At 31.0% G+C, this 18,118-nt stretch overlaps 1 protein-coding gene across 5 annotated transcripts in view; it reads left to right on the top strand.

The window, feature by feature from the left end:
- Positions 1-18,118, top strand: part of unc-13 — a 347,436-nt gene that overhangs the window by 254,021 nt on the left and 75,297 nt on the right. For 3 of the 5 annotated variants that reach the window (XM_067268874.1, XM_067268872.1, XM_067268875.1), the window contains one exon: positions 4,274-4,380. In XM_067268874.1, coding sequence (XP_067124975.1) covers positions 4,274-4,380 — 107 coding nt within the window. Of the gene's footprint in view, positions 1-3,985; positions 4,093-4,273; positions 4,381-18,118 lie in introns of all 5 variants that reach the window. The other 2 variants (XM_067268873.1, XM_067268876.1) reach the window with 1 other exon arrangement.

Here is an 18,118-nt window from a genome sequence, read left to right as displayed (position 1 = left end):
AAATCATAATTTTATTATAATAAAAACATAAAGTTAATTTTATAGAATTAAAATTATGTGAAATCATTTTAAATTTGTCATAATTAAAAATTCAAAGAAAATTTTTTTTTTAATTTTAAAATTCAGAGCTGTCTAAAAATGTAATTATAATTATAAATCAATATATGATGGCTAACATTTAAATAGTAATGAAAATAATTCTTTCCTTAATTTAAAATTTGCTATATTTAGCTATAATATATTATTTTTTTTTAATATTAATAAAAAAAATCACAATACTATCATTTTCATTGCTCATTGCCATCACAAAATTGTAATTTTAATTTTCTTTTAAATTGAACTATTTTAACTGATTTTAGATTAATAATAATGAATATTTGGAGCTCATATATTCAAATTTTTCACTTTATAAAAATTTAAATGTATTTGGAACTGAAAAATCGTTAACATCTTTTCTAGAAAATCTCTTTGTTATAATATAAATCAGAAGGTTATACTCATATATGAAATAATCTTTGTATTTATAATATAACAAGTAAATAAATCATTTTTGAATTTAAAAGTTGATATTAGTTATTAGTAGAGAATATGAATGATAATCAAAAAATGTTTTGTTTATAACTAAATATTGAATTTTTTTTATTAAACAGTTTAACTGATTCAAATTTATTCATTAATTTTAATTAAAAAATAATCAAAAATGTAAATAAAACTAGTTATAATTAATTAAACTTTCATTAAAAGTTAAAGAATTACACAGAAAAAGAGAAAGAAATATTATTTTATATTGAATTTAATCTAAAATAATTATTTTAAAGGTATTAATCTAAAATCTTATCTTTGAATTATTTTTTTCATATTATTATTGTCTAATTATTACAAAATAAATTTTAAAATATTTTTATTGATTTAGAAGTGATTTCTGTGTGTGCAAGATGTGGATATCAGCACTTGTAAAGCTTTTATATGACATAATTCTCATATTAAATATGATTAATATTGCATATGTTTCCTTAAATCTTTTATTCTGGTTATTGAAAATATTATGAAGATTTATAGGGATCTAAATCAGACTAAATTGTAAAATTTTGTTAAAAATTTTTTACTTAGAATTTTGTGTGCACTTTCTTTTATTATAAAATAAACTTAAAAAAAATATTTTTGGGCAAAATTTTTTTTAGAAATTATGATTATTCATTTTTATATTAATTAATATCCAGTGCAATCTTCCTAATCTGAACTCAGCTTAATTTAAGCCTATTTTTTCTTTCATTAAAATTACAGTATAAAAATTTTTTAAATTGTATGAACTTGTCTTTAGTCTTTTTAGATTCCATTTTTTATATATATATAGTTGCAATAATCTGAACCTTTCACTAATTCAAACAAACCCATACAACAGTTAGTTCAGATTAGCAAGTATGCACTGTGTATGAAAATTAGTAAATGGATTTGAATAGATTAAATTAACTTTATACTATGTCAACTTTATAAAATTTTTATAATTGCAATTTTGAAATATTTACATTTTTTGTTTTAAAATATTTTATGATTTCTAAAGATTATTGTTTTAGTTTTTAGTTCTAATTTATATTAACAGAAACATAAAATATAAATTACTTTAAATGCTTCTGTTTATTAATTTATTATATACTCTTTAAACCTGTGAATTGTAACATAATACACTTTTTTACAAAATTCATTTGATATACTGTATTTCCTTGATTAAGTCACGGGGAATAAAGGTACTGTTAAAAATAAACCTAGAGTCGAATATAATAGGAATCATGTTGAAGTACTGCACTGTATGGGTTAGTGTGGTTTAGAGTTGCAGGTAAAAAGTTTAACTAAAATTCTACTTCTTCAAATTGTCTAGAGACGAACAACACTTTCTATTCCAAGGTTCACAAAACATTTTTTGAAATAAAATTATAGATATTGTCTAATGTTGAGTATGGGAAAGTCATAATTAAGTTCATAAGTCGAGAGCTTATCAACTGAAGAATAATTAGAGAAATGCAAATTAGAAAGAGATAGATAGTTGAACCAAAAGATGTTAGGCAAGATCTTGATTCCTACAATGACACAAATAACAATATAACTGAATTGGAAGATGCTGAATTGGATTAATTATGAAAACAGTAATTATTTTAAATGTTGTAGCTGTAATCCATAAATACAATCAATAAAAAGTTTTGATAATTTGGAAAAGGTATGAATACATAAACAATATATCAGTTTTTATCCATTCATCTTCTGTTGCAAGGTTTGATTAACTACAGCCTTGATAAAATCCTGAAGGATATTTATGTTTTAAAAATAAACTCCTAGGATTTAGTCAAAGAAATATGGTATGTTATTAATAAACAATGCATATCATGATTAAGCAGTGTGTGTAATTTAATTCATATTATGATAATAATTATTTATAATTCAAATATTCAAGATAACAAGATAATGCTAAGTAAGCTATGATTTATCTTAGGTTTACAAAATACTTTAATTATTTCTACTTAAAAATCATATTTCTGTACATACAAGGATATCATAACTATAACTAATTTTACCAATGTTTAAAGAATAATAATCTTAAAAATGTAAAGAACTTTAAGCATTTTTTATGTAGCAACATTCTTCAGGGATTGCATTTTACAGAAAAACATAAATTTAAAAACAATACAAATTTCTCTTAGAACTTTGAAGAAATTTTAAAACTGAATATCTTTATATGATGCTATAATTATAAATGTAGATTGTGGCAAACAAAAATTTATATAAATATAGGTCAATTGTAGACAAAAAATAACTTTATACAATTATATTACAATTTTTAAATATTAAATATCAAATAATAACTGTTTACAGAAAAAAAATATATATAAAGAACATGCATTTTTTAAAATTGTATTTAGAAAAAAATTCATATAACAACAATAAAAATATATGAACAAAGAAGAAGATATAAATATTAATAATATTTTATAGTGTTTGCAACAAAGAAAATAATACTTTTTATTAATAGAAACATTTATTTATATTAAAATGCAAAACTTGAAAAATTTGCAACTTATCCTAAAGTATATAATAAAATGAGCTGTTTATCTATTTTAATTGTTCTTGATTGTTTTTTTTTTCAATTTACATTAAAATCCATTGGTTAATGATACAGGTAAATGTATGATCAAGGCATTAACCATCAATAATAATAATGATGAAAAACTCTGTCGTCAACATTAAAAGCTGCTTTAATGTCATTAACAAAGTTTTTCTCATTATTATTAATAACTTGTGTGTTGAAAAAAGAAACTGTAATTTTCTCAAGAATCCATTAAAAAATGCAAGTATTTAAAATGAAGAAGAAAGAAAACATTTGTTTTTCCAATATTTAATGAATTTTTAACTCTAAATTTATACAAAATAAATTATTGTTTTAACACTTTGAGTGAAGGAAATGTAATTCATTATTTTTAAAATTTTTTATAAATATACTGATAATACAATGTATTTTTTTAATAATTTATAAAGAAATATATGTTCAGAAATAGGAAAATGTTTTAAAAATTGAATCCATTTCATCTTGTTATCTATAAAGGCTATAATTTTGCTAACGTCTTTCAAGATTTCAACATGTATATAACTAAATTTTTTACAGAAAATTTTAAATTATATGAATTAATCTTATTCAATTTCTCTATATGTTATTTCATAAAAAATAAATTACTACATAAAACTGCACCATAATTTTATGATAGAAATAATTTTATTGGAACTGAGAAGATTATACAAATATAGTTTAAAATTAAAGAAATCATTTCCTCTTTAACAAAAAAATAAGCCTTTGATTTAGTACATTTCATCTGAAGAGAAATAGATTAAAGCTTTTACACTCAAAGTGTTAAGTATTGAAACAGTCACTATAGGTAGTTCACTATAGGTAGATAGATAATCTTTTTGAGCTTTGTTTGATATATTTGTCTGGCTACAGGGAAGTCTTTGGCGTGGATAAAAAGAGTCACGCGGGGCACATGAAAGCCGTCAAACAGAGTGTCCTAGATGGGACATCCAAGTGGTCAGCAAAAATAGCGATAACTGGTAGGTATGATGTGTGCATTCAGGTAGGTTGTGCCAATGGCAATGGTAGTGGTGTGCAGTGGCAGTGGTGATGGTAATGTGATTTGCCTGTGCTTTCTCTCGGTGCGTTTGGTTTATGTGCTTCTTATCAGCATGCCGGGAATGTGGTGTATTGATGTTATGTTGATGTGTCGTGTTACAGGCTGACATTTGGTGTTGATCCTGATACACATGTTGATGCTCTGCAACAGGGTGAGAGTTCCATCATGGAAGGGACTTGCAAGTGGTCAGCAAAGATTGCCATCACAGGTATACCCTCAGTTTGCTTGCCTGAGGGATATTCGGGAAGCTTTACACTGCTCTTTCTTTTGTTTCTTTTTTCTTATTTTTACTTTACTTCTGCATATTTGTTTACTTTAATGTTAAAGATTTTTAATATTAATTTATTGATGAATATATTTTTAATTTATTTTTGACTCAAATCTAAAACTCTATCAAATTAATTTGATAATGTACTAGAAATTTTTATTATTATATTAATTTTTTTTATTGTTTTCTTTTTTCTAAATCTGTATTACATATTTTGTATATTTTTATGGAGATTTATTCCTTGTTATTTATAAAGAAACAATTTATATATATTTACTGTTAAAATAAAAATTGCTGTATGTAGAAATAGTAATTTTACATGCATACGCATTTAATAATTTTACATATATTTTAAAATTATTCTTTCGTGAAATTTTTTTTAATCATAAAATTTTTTTCTATTTAATGCTTACTATTATAAATAATTATTTTAAAAAATTGAAAATTTAGTAGTTAGTTGCTTTATTGGCAGCTTTTTAAATATTAGTTATTTCGTATTCACTAATGAAAATGGTTTTGTATGTAATTAATTATTGTTTCTGTAAGCAAACATATATGTGATTGTCTAATCTTTAAGTTGATTTTATTTTCTAGGAGAAAAATTGATTTGTTTTGTTAGTTGTAGTTGTTTGTTTAAATAGATTTGCATGTCCTTGCTTGCTTTCCTCGTAATATGTTATTGCTTTTATGTAGAAAATTATGTTGATTAGAAAAATATTTAATATTTTTTATACTTAAATTTTTAAATAATGAAATTTTAATTATTTAGTATTTTATTTATTAATAGTATATAAAAAAACCTATTTTAATATGTTTTATTCTTAGACTTAGTTTTAAAAAATTTGTTTTTTCTTAATTAGAAATAAATAGCTTACTTATTAGCTATGAAATTAAACTGATATTGATTGAGAGATGATCAAAGAAAATGAAAAGTAAATGGTAGGTAATTCAGACATATTATCACCATTCAATCTCTTGAAAAATATTTCAAATCCAAAAGTAAGAATACAGTAGAATCTGTTTGTAAGGTTTATTAAACAATAAAAATGTTAGAGAATTTATATTAATGTATACAAATTGAAATAGTGCATTATTTATCACTTAGGTATTATGTATCAATAAAAAATCTATAAATTTTCAAGAAATGTTTAAAATTCTTTCTTTAATCCACTAAAATATCACCCACATAATATAGATAAGTTGGAAGGAAAAGACAGAATAATACCTATATATTAAACCACAAATCTCTTGTTATTATTTTTATCAAAAAGACAGATAGGTGTGAGTCCTGGGGAACATATTGTTTTTAGATGTAAGTAGCATCATTAATTTGAAAGTACAGTGGGTGATCGGTTAACGAACATAATGCGTTCCAAGACTTTGTTTGCTATCCGAATTGTTCGTAACCAATTATCGATTTACCATAGGTTTTTGTGGGAATTTGATTAATTCGTTCTGGAGACCTCAAAAAGTAAAAAAATATATACAGTAGAGCATTGATTATCCGACCCCCAATTAACCGACGGCGTTCTAGTCGGCAAATTCAAATGTTCACTAGTGATGTGGCGCTACAATATTTGGTTATGTCTTGGCTACTTTAATATTATTTTTGTTAAATTTTTGCATGTTTTAGCTGGCAGCACTAGCTCGACCATGAAAGGGAGGCTAGTATTTAAACCAGGCCTAATACACTATACTAATAATGTATTTTTTCATACTTTTCGTTTATCCGACTTTTCAGTCATCCGACCAACCCCAGTCGTCCCCAATTAAGTCGGATAATCGATGCTCTACTGTACTTTCTTACTACATTTATTTATGTGTAATAATAAAAATACATATATACACAGTGTTCCATTTTTATTAGTCATGTTTTTTTGTTTGTGGGGGTTAAAGAATCTGCCTAATGTCGATTGCTGTTCTCTCTTCTTCAGGATTTTCAGAAGTAATTGATAGCATTGTAATTGTAGAGATCCCCAAGCCTATTAACCTCAACCTGGTTTGTATGCCATTTTAAGACTGTTGATCTGACGTTTCCCACTTCTTCAAAAGATCTTTAATAGCAGATATCAGTATTAATCCTCTTTTTCAGAAAAAAACATATTATCTTGCCAAGTTTCTTGGTGTTCTTCATTCAAGAGTTCTTGGCATTCTTCTGACGTCAGATCAGTTTCAGATCCCATTATGAACTCTTCAATGTTCTTCATTTCTCAGATGTGACTTTTGTTACTCCTTTAATTGCTTCAGTCTTCTTGATTATACTGTATCTTTCTTAGATAAGATTGAACTGCACCCTACTGTAGATTTGTTCAAGCCATACTGCTCAGCAACATCAGACATCTTCTGCCCAGCACCGGATTAAGCCTCTAGCAGACCCTAGACAAAATTTAAAAATTTAAATTTAAATTGGGGTCTCATTTAAATAAGTTACTTCTAAACAAATCTTATATAATGTGACATTAGCGTAGCTAGCATGGGTGACACCCGGTGCAGATATCGTGGTGTCACCCCAAGTCACACCATAGTGTCACTCTTTTTAACTGTTTTATAAAACACTATTGAATTGTAATAACTTTGCACTCAAGCAACTTGAACGCTACATCAAATATGCGATGTCGCGACGTATAAGTTTAAATTTAGAAAATAAATCATAACCATACATCAGTATTACTATGAGAGGCGGCCCTAGGAATATTTCTACATGGTGCGAGAGATCTCGTGGGAGAGATTACTTCTGACACACGGATGGCTGTTGACTTTTTTTTTTTAGGCAATGGCTAATGAAGCCGGGCCCCCCTCCGAATTACGGGCCTAGACATTTGCCTACTTTGCCTATTCGATAATCCAGCCCTGCTTCTGCCCACTCTCTACCTTTGCTATTATACTCTCATCATTCAAAAATAAAAACTGACAGAAAAATTAACAAGTGCCCGCCCAACAGTCTCGCGAATACTGTAAAAGAATTGTTTCTGTCAGAAAAATGAAAGGCTGGAATTACAAGGGAGTATTTCAAAGTTTGAGGAATACTATCTGATCAGTATATATCGAATTGAGCATCGATGTCGACATTTCCCACACTCCAAAACATTTCAAATTGTTACCTGAAGACAAAGGAAAATCAATTGGTATTTGCTATTTCCGTTGCTTCTTTTTATGTTTGTTCAGTGAAGTGTTCATTATCTGATTTGTTCGTTAACCGATCTGTTCATTAACTGATCACCCACTGTATAGTGGAGTCCCGTACAATGTGGGGGAAACATTACACATTATAGGAAATCACATTATCAAAACCCTCATTATCACACAATTTATGTGAGTTTAAACCTAGGCCTAAAAGTTGGGGGGGAAGTATACCTCCCCCAACTTTGAATGACTGAGAATGACAAAATTCAAATTTTGCATAAGTAGTAGTCGCACATTGTACAGGAATTAACTTTAGTTGAAATCAGTCATTTTAGATGTTTTATAAATAAGAAAAATATTTTGAAAGAATAAAATATTTAAAGATGATGTTATCACATATGCATTTGATTTTTAACATCTGTAATAATTGAAAAATAAATACAGTCAAACCTGTTTTTATGTGGGGGATAGGGACCGCATTAAAAAAAACGCATAAAAAAAATCTCACGAAACTTCACGAATGGCTGTAAATAATAGTTTTCGCGACACAATTAAAAAATATTTTTTTTATGCGGTCAACAGGAACCGCATAAAAAAAGTCTCACATAGAAAATAACTCAAAACCGTACGAAATAGAATTTATTGACAACAGATGTCAGCACTTGACTGCATCGTCTGGTCTATCGTCTGTTTTACATATTTTTGTCCAGGTGGTGTTTTGTTGACTTAAAAAGTAAATTATTTCATTTTTCGCATATTCATGCAATAATATTACTATAATAAGTTTATTTAGCTATAATAAGTCAACGTAAGACATGACGAATCGCACGAGACTAGTCGCCAACTATACCGCACAAATTAAAAATTTGCATTAAAAAAATCGCACAAATAAAAATCGCACATAAAAAGAGCGCATAAAAACAGGTTTGACTGTATATTTATAGAAACCTAAAATTTTAAAATTTTGGGTTTTTATAAATATATTTCAAAACTTAGACATTTGTTGATGTTATATTATATATTAAAATGCTTGGAATATCCTCTATGAACATAGGTATAAAGTTCAATAGTAATAAATTTAAAATTATGAGTTAAATGTACTCAGAATGTAACATTTAACTCTGCTGCTTGGTGAGAAACATGGAAAATCAACCTTATTTAATGCACTTACAAAGTCAAGTGTAGCCAAAGCTACAAACTATCCTTTTTGCATATATTTAAATGAAGTTTAAAATATATATACATGATTTTTTTATTAAAATTTAATCAATAGTTCTTTGAGAAATTATAGTTTTAACCAGGGCCGGATTTACCAATCCAGGGGCCCTGGCACAAATTCGGTGGGGCCTCCCTTTTAAGAGTATGCAAATTTGATGATTTAGAAAATTTACACAAAATACTGTACTTTCAACTAGATTTCAATTAGGAAGTTGTAAATTTCATTTAAAATTAAGGTTATTGTAAACATACATATATTTTATTGTGTAAAACTAATTATTTTAATTTAATTAAAAAATACCTATGTAAAATTTTTTCCCGAAATTTTTTGATGTTTCATAGTGTCAGAATATGTGGATATAACGAAAGGGTCATGTCTAGCTTAAACAAAGAAACATCGGACTAAAAGAAGGAATGCACGTTTGTTACATAACACACGTTACGACACAACTAACGTAACAACCCGGGGTGACAAAGACACTTCCCCTTGACTGAGTTCCCAGAACTCCACTCACCCCCACATAGCAGTAGAGAGGGCACGACGATTACAGGGGTAAAGGTCACCTTCAGAACTTCCTAACACCCTCTCTATCGGTGTGCCCGGAGTCTGCGTATACACTGATACTAATCATTTGATAATTTTTCTTAACAAGCACTCGCATCCATTGTGATATATATATATATATATATATACGTACAGTACAATACATACACATACACATACGTCGTGTTGACTGGCTTCACTATTGTAAATAGTTCCCGGTGGTTCTAACTAGGTTTTGCTTAGTCCAAGAAGCTTGACGTTTGCTTCATGTTTACTTCTCGGGAGAGCCTTCGTTAGCACATCCGCTTTCATCTCTGTGGTAGGGGTGTATTTTGTCTTGATTTCGCCCTTTTCTTGAGCTTCACGGGAGAAGTGATACCTGATGTCAATGTGTTTACTTTTCTCATGATGAACGGTATTTTTGCTCAGCTGAATTGCGCTTTGACTGTCGCAGTAAATTATCGTCGGCGTATTGACATAACTTTCAAATTGCATTTCTCTTAGCATCCTTCTCATGTGGATGACTTCCTTGGTCACGTCGGATAGGGCCATGTACTCCGCTTTTATCGTCGAAAGCGCAACAGATTTTTGTTTCCTTGATTGCCAACTGACAGGTCCGTTCGCTAGTATTATCATGTTACCTGATGAAGACTTCCGGTCATCAATATCTCTGGCCCAATCTGAGTCCACATATGCGCACAGCTTCTGATCGCACTTCTCATAATGTAGGCCGTAATTTACAGTTGCTTGAATGTATCGCAGTACTCTCTTGGCCATTTTCCAATGAACAATACCTGGATTAGAGCAAAAACGGCTTAACATGCTAGCTGCAAATGCCAGATCTGGGCATGTCGAGATGCAAATGCCAGATCTGGGCATGTCGATGTGGGCATTCACCAGATAAAGGAGTCCCCCGATAAGTTCTCTGTACGGTTTTCCTTTCATTTCATTCATTTCACTCTCTGACTGTGGAGCCATCTCTTTTGTTAATTTTTGATTTGATTCGATGGGTGTTGCAACTGGTCTGCATGCTTGCATATTAAACCTTTTTAGGAGATCTTTAGCGTACTTTTCTTGTGTAAGTTTCATCTGTCCGATGGTCCCTTCTCTTTCTATTCGTATTCCGAGAACTTCACTTGCTACACCCAAGTCTTTCATTTTGAATTCTTTCTGAAGAATGTGTTTGATTTTTCTTATTATCTCTAAGTTGCGTGAGACAATTAGCATGTCATCAACATAAACTATGATGACAATGTTGTCTCTGCCTTCATTTTGAGTGTAAGCGCAAGGATCGGAACTTGTTCTCTTCATGCCTATGCTTAGGAGGTAGCTGTCTAATTGCTTGTACCATTCGTGTCCTGCTTGTTTTAATCCGTATAAGGGTTTAGTTAATCGGCACACCTTATCGTCTCCTGCTTTTGTTTTGAAGTGCTCTGGTTGCTCCATATATATTTCCTCTGTTAAGTCACCTTGTATGAAAGCCGTAATTACATCCATTTGGTGTACATGCATTTCGTTCTCTACGCACCCAGCGAGGAATACTCGGATCGTTTCATATCTTGCTACTGGTGCGAATACTTCTTCAAAGTCGATTCCTTCTCTCTGTTCATATCCACATGCAACTAACCTGGCTTTATAGCGATCGACGGTGCCATCCTGTTTTCTTTTTATTTTATATACCCATTTATTTGAAATTATTTTTCTGTCCTTTGGGCGTGGGACTAATTCCCATGTATTATTTTCCATTAAGGACTTATATTCTGAATCCATGGCATTTAACCATTCCTCTCTATCTTCTCAGCTTAATGCTTCTTTTACACTTGTAGGATCTGGCAAATCGTCACATTTTGCGATATCTGCTACTTCATTATACACCTTCTTTGGTCTTCCAGGTTTTTCACTTTTAATTAATCGTGGGCGATCCGCTTTGCGTTTTGGCTGAGGATCTAGTGGCTGCGGATCTAGTGTTTCATCATCATGTGAAGGAATATTTTCATGTGTATCAGTGGAAGGAACATTACTCTCATCAACTTCAATGTTTTTCATGGTTGGTGTTAAATGTAAAGGTGCACTAAACAAGTCCTGTCTGTCTTTGGTTTCTAATTTCTCGATAAAACGCACATCTTGAGCTTTTATGACAGTTTTAGTGCCTTGCTCCCACAGTCGGTATGCCTTTGACTCTTGTGAGTACCCAACTAGAATGTATTCCTTTCCCTTTGGTTCAAATTTGTTTCTTTTCTGTCCTTTTTTCAGAGCGATTGCTTTGCTACCGAAGATTCTTACAAATCCAACGTAAGGTTTATTTCCAGTCCACAGTTCGAATGGGGTTTCTTCTTCTAAGGCCTTGGTGGGACAACGATTTCTTATATAGGCTGCTGCGTTGATAGCCTCTGCCCATAGACTCTGAGGTACCTTAGATTGAATCATCATGCATCTCGCCATTTCAACGAGAGTTCTGTTTGCTCGTTCGGCTACTCCGTTTTGTTGAGGAGTGTGCTCAACTGTCAACTGCCTCCTTATCCCTTTTTCTCCAAGATAATTAGTAAATTCTTTTGATAAGTATTCTTTTGCGTTGTCAGTACGAAGCCTTTTTATTCTCTGACCAGTTTCGTTTTCGACTCTTTCCTTGTATCGTTTAAATGCATTGAGTACTTCAGATCGGTGTCTGAGCATTGCTACTTCGACATAGCGTGTTTTGTCGTCGATGAATGTCACAAAATACTTAGAGCCGCCTAGGGATTCCACACTCATTGGACCACATATGTCAGAATGGACTAATCCCAGTATAGTTTTCTCTCTCGTGTTGGACGACTTAAAGGGTAATTGATGAATCTTTCCTTTGTAGCATGTTTCACAATCAATTCTATCTTGTGTTTGTTTCAATGTTATTCCATCTACCATTTTTTTGCTTGCTAGTTTCTTTAAATCGTTGATGTTTAGATGACCAAGTCGTTGATGCCATCTCAGAAGATTGTCACTTTCTTCCGCATTCAATACTGCGTCAGATGTAGTTTCTACTACGTACAGCTGATCTCTTTTCTTTGCTATCAAGGCGATGGAACCATCTTGGCGAGTAACAGTTGCAGATTCCTTTTTGAATGTGACAGAATATCCATGTTCTGTTATTCTCGGTACAGATATCAAGTTGTTTCTCAAATCTGGAACAGCTATCACGTCTTGTAGCTTAATTATATTTTTGGTGTTGTTGACATGCACGTTTATATTAATTGTTCCAGTCCCAATGGATCTTAATGCATTTTTTCCTGCAGTTTGTATTTCTTTATGGATATCTTGATTTATTTCTATAAATTTCGTACGGTCGCTACACATATGTGCGGTGGCTCCACTATCAAGACACCAGTCTGTTGAGTTTAGAGGTTGGGCCGTTTGTACTGTGACCGCCATGGCATCATTCTTTTTGTGTGTATTGTTCCTTTGCGAATATTTGTTATTACTTCTACATTCAGCTGCACGGTGGCCTGGTTTATTACATATGTAGCATGTTCCTGTGAATTGTGAAGAAGAACGATTATTTCCTTTTGGGTAGTTTTGTCGCAAAGAACTTTTCTTTTGTTTCGATCCTATGTACAGTGCACTTTGTTCGACTAAACACTCTTGCTTCTCTTGTCGTCTTGTTTCTTCTTCAATTAATTTTATTTTTAACAATTCAGGTTTCGGTATGTCGTCTCTGGACTCAATGGCAATTCGAAATGTCTTGTATTCATCGGGTAATGAATTTAGTAACATTATAGATAGTAATTCACTTGGAATTGGGATACCTGCTTCTTCTAATTGTTCAGCTTTTTCCATAAATTCACTTACATGTCTCGACATTAGTTGTTCAGTTCCCTTTTTCATCTGATGAAGCTGTCTGTATAGTACTGCCTTTTTAATTGGACCTTTCGATTTATGTATCCTTTCCAATTCATCCCATGCTTTTTTGGAAGTTTCTGCCTTCTTTACGTGGCTCAACTGGTTCTGCTTAATGCCTAGTAAGATTAATGCTAAAGCTTTTTCATCTCTTGTTTGCCAATCTATTCGTTCAGGATCAGCATCTGGTTTTTCTATGGATCCATTTACATACGACCAAAGTTCATTACAAACAAGTATACTCCGCGTTTGTAACTTCCATGATTCGTAGTTGCCATCATCCAGTTTATGTAAATGCTGTGTCCCCACGCTATTCATGGCGTTGTTCGTTGTTCAAACGGGTTATGCCTTTCGTAGCGAACAAGTATATATCACTTAATTGAATCTCCAATTAGATCCGTTTCATATGGTAAGCCTCGATCATCAAACCCTTAAATCAACCACGCTCTGCTACCATGTCAGAATATGTGGATATAATGAAAGGGTCGTGTCTAGCTTAAACAAAGAAACATCGGACTAAAAGAAGGAATGCACGTTTGTTACATAACACACGTTACGACACAACTAACGTAACAACCCGGGGTGACAAAGACACTTCCCCTTGACTGAGTTCCCAGAACTCCACTCACCCCCACATAGCAGTAGAGAGGGCACGACGATTACAGGGGTAAAGGTCACCTTCAGAACCTCCTAACACACAGGTTTTTTCCTGGGTTTGGTTTTCTTTGCCTGTGGCCCTCATGATTAGGCCACACTAGGCTGTTGCAGTAATAGAAAAAAAAAATTATGTTTAAACATAGTTTTGTGGGGGACCTGGGCATCGGCCCCAAATGTCCTTATGTAAATCCGGCCCTGGTTTTAAGCCAAGTGATTGGGCTGCAATTTTCAAATTGCAGACCTATACATTCCCACTGTCTGAGACACAATCGAGACTAGATATGGAAAGCATAGGGGCCAGAGGCTCTGATTAACTGTAAATGAACGTCTTAGTTGAGATCAGAAGTCATGTGACTAGGGATTGCAATCCAGCAGTGTTTTCAATCCAGCTGGATCCAGCACGTGTCCAGCGCAGATGTATTTTTGATGCAATAAAGTGTTATCTGTCTATCTATCTATCCATCCAGCAATTTATGGTTTTTTTTAAAAAAATAAAATGTTTATTTTAAAATACTTAAGAAGCTTTTATTATTTAAACTGGTTACTATAAATCATAAACATTTAGGTAGTAAACTTAACTTTGGTTCTGTTTAACACTGGAGATACAGATAATTAACTTTAAATGTGTAGTTAGATTATAATTATAATGTAATTTTTATGTTAAATAATAGCAAAGGTAATTTTACTAATTAATTTATATTAATATATTATATTGTAGTAATGTAAGGACAGATAATCAGCAGCTAAGTGGCTATCAGTCTTACCAGTTTTCTTATATAGGCTCTATATATTAGTCTGTAGTTATTTATAAGTATATAAAAACTATGTACTGGAAGTAGAATAAGTTAAATAAACTACACCATTATCAATCCAGCAAAATTTAATAAAATAACGTTTTCAATCGTTTTTAACAATTTTCCTCAGTTACAAAAAAATAGAACATTAAATATAGAACATAAAATGTGTTCAGAATAAATATAAAAATTAACGGAAAACGCCCAAGCGGAAAAATATAGATAAATAAACAAAATAAATAGCTAAAAGGAAAAAAAATATAAGATATAACAACAAAACCAGCATTGTCCGTTGATAACATTAATTAATGTAAAAGGATCTCCACGCGGTAGACAATGAGTCTGCATCTCTATGGTTTATACAACCAGTTGCTATGTGTGCCTTGCAGATTTCCAATCTCTCAAGATGTTTGACTGTTTGCTTATTCGTCATCGTCTTTATAATTGCCGCTTGATCCCATTGGACTTTAACATCCTTCTGTCTTGCGTATGATGCCAGCGCAGTGTTGTCAAGGTTCTTACTGATTGTATATTTGTGCTCTTGAGCCTTTGTTTTAAACTGCGCATCGTTGCACCCACATAAACAAGCTTGGAATTGAAACGTTGGTTGTGTAAAGGCACCGAATATATACCCGTTGTTGGATTCCGATCCTCTTTCTTTTTATCGTTTTTTAAAAGTTTGGAAACAGTGGGATTACGTCAGTATACAATGCAAAAATTATTAGATTTGGCAGTACATCTATGTATCTTGTTTAAAAATGGGATGTAATTAAGCACTATTCTTTTTATATTTATTCCGAACACATTTTATGTTCTATAATGTTGTACTCTTTTGTAACTAAGGAAGATCGTTAAAAGCGATTGAATACGTTATTTTATTAAATTTTGCTGGATTGGTAAAGGTGTAGTTTATTTATAAGTAATTTAATTATTAGTGTTAGTAAAGTAGTGAGTAAGTAATTAGTAGCAGTCTAGTAGTTAGCAAAGTGGCAACACCGACAACGTAGACTTTTGTGCCATTATTTAGAAAGTTAATTGAGTATTTGCGGATCCGCAGCGCTGGATCCAGCAGGCTGAAGAATGCGCTGGATCCAGCTGGATTGCTGGATGAGGGATCCAGCAATTGCAATCCCTACATGTGACATCAATTCAAAATTTTCTTCAGAATGGAATTAGATGAATGATCAGCATGGCTCAATTTTACCAGGAGCCTTATGATGTATGATGTACAGGGGAAAGACACCACTAAAATTCAGACCAAATATGGAAAGCTTAAGGGCAGGTCACCTTGAATGATTAACTATGTATGAACTTCAGGTTCAGACTGGAAGTCATGTGACTTTTTTTAAGTTAAAAGATGATTAAAAATTGCAGCCTGGCATTGTGATGATGTCACAATAAATAATTACTTGTTTATCTTTATAAGTGCTTCATATCAGCATATCATTAAGATGAACATCTTAATGAGATACTGATAAATTTGTACTTAGGATTTGTAAACAGAATATAAAAATAAACTTTTTAAATAGGTTCTACTGTGTTTTTGTAATAAATGCAATATATTTTTAACTAATTACTAAAATATCTACTGCATAATTTTATTTAATGTTAGAATATCTATAAAATTACTAACAAATGATAACAAATGAAATCTATACTAATGAATAACATCCAAAAAGTATTACAAACTTCTCTTCCAATAAAAAATTTCTAATCAGAGAATTTAAGCAGATAAATTTAAAATAATAATTAAAGTTACATAAAACCTTTTAACTCTAACTACTTTTCTTTGATCACTCATTCTCAATTAACGTCATATAATTTCATAATGTAATGGTTTTTATTTATTTATTCAAACCTGAAACACCCTACTTACTGTTTTCATTATTTTAATAATGCTACTAACAAATTTACTATAATTTATTTAATTATGATATAAATGCAATTTAAGATACCATTTGAATAATGTATATTTAAAAATTTTATGCATGACTTAATAGAGATTAATAAGTGATTACAATTTGTATAATTATAATATATACATAACTATTTTATCCCCAGCAAAAATCAGTATAATAATACTTAAAACTAATTAATTTTGATATTATTTTATAAAAGCTTTATTGCTTAAAGAAAATAGATTAGTGTAGATTATCCATCAATACTTTGTAAATTTAGTAAAACTAAATATCATATTTATCTATTCCTAATGTAAACATCCAGCACCTCTTTAAGGATATTACTAATATCTTTTAATATAATTGAGATGGGTTGATGATGATGATGATAATAATAATAATAAGCGCAGAGCCCAAATGGTTAGGAGTTGAAAGTTGAAATTTGGTACACAGTTAGGGTACATCATGAGAATGTACACTAAGAAGGGATTTTTCAAAATTCCCCCCGCAGCGGGAGAGGAAGAGGATTACGGCTTATCCTAAGAAACAGTTTCTACTGTGTCATTTTAGATGTGGTTTTTTTTTTTTTTGCGTTTTTGACTGCATTTTAGTAGGGTATATCATGAGAATGCACATTAAGAAAGGATTTTTGGAAATTCAACTCTCCCAGGAAAAAGGAGGAGAGAGTTAGTTTTAATCAGTATAAAAAAAGTGTAAATAATAAAGAAGGAAAGTAAATAGTGGTGCACACAGTATACATTTTGGAAATTAATAAATATTTTTATCATTTCCACTGTTCAGGTAACCCAAAAACAGTAAATTCAAAATAAATGAATTTGAATGAATATTTAAATTTGTTCCAAATTTGTAAACTTCGAAATATAATGTTCCAAACAAGTTTTCTTAGATTTTAGAATTTAAAATTAATCATTTTATTTAAGTAAGGTTATCATAGTTCTTGCACCTGGTGAAAACGGGTAAGATCGGCTATAATCTAATAATAATAATCTTATACTTCTGATAAATAGCACTGAGTTCAGCGTTAACGTAAATTCTTCTTTTTACTGCGAGCAATTTTTGCCACACTATCTGTAGTTTCAGCAATGTGAAGAAAGAGTTTTTCACAGTTTCCATTGCTTGTAGAAAAAATATAAAAGTAATCTCACGCCAAAATTGTATATACTTCTGATAAATAGCACTGAGTTCAGCGTTAACGTAAATTCTTCTTTACATAAAAAACTCTTTCTTCACATAAAAAACTCTTTCTTCACATTGCTGAAACTACAGATAGTGTGGCAAAAATTGCTTGCAGTAAAAAGAAGAATTTACGTTAACGCTGAACTCAGTGCTATTTATCAGAAGTATATACAATTTTGGCGTGAGTTTACTTTTATATTTTTTCAATAATAATCTTCGTTACCATTACTTTCTGCCCAAGCAATGCTGGGCTTATCTGTTAGTATTCTAATACAGGGCTGTCCAACTGGCAGCCTGCAGGCCGTATACGGCCCGCCAAATTATTTTTATGGCCCACGAGTACATTTTACTATGAATAAATTTATGTTACTAAATTA

Source organism: Centruroides vittatus, unplaced genomic scaffold (genome assembly GCF_030686945.1).
Source record: "Centruroides vittatus isolate TY-2023 unplaced genomic scaffold, ASM3068694v2 contig_341, whole genome shotgun sequence".
Classification (NCBI taxonomy): Eukaryota; Metazoa; Arthropoda; class Arachnida; order Scorpiones; family Buthidae; genus Centruroides; species Centruroides vittatus.
The sequence above is the reverse complement of the archived record's forward strand: the minus strand, read 5'-3'. Positions and strand labels throughout refer to the sequence as shown.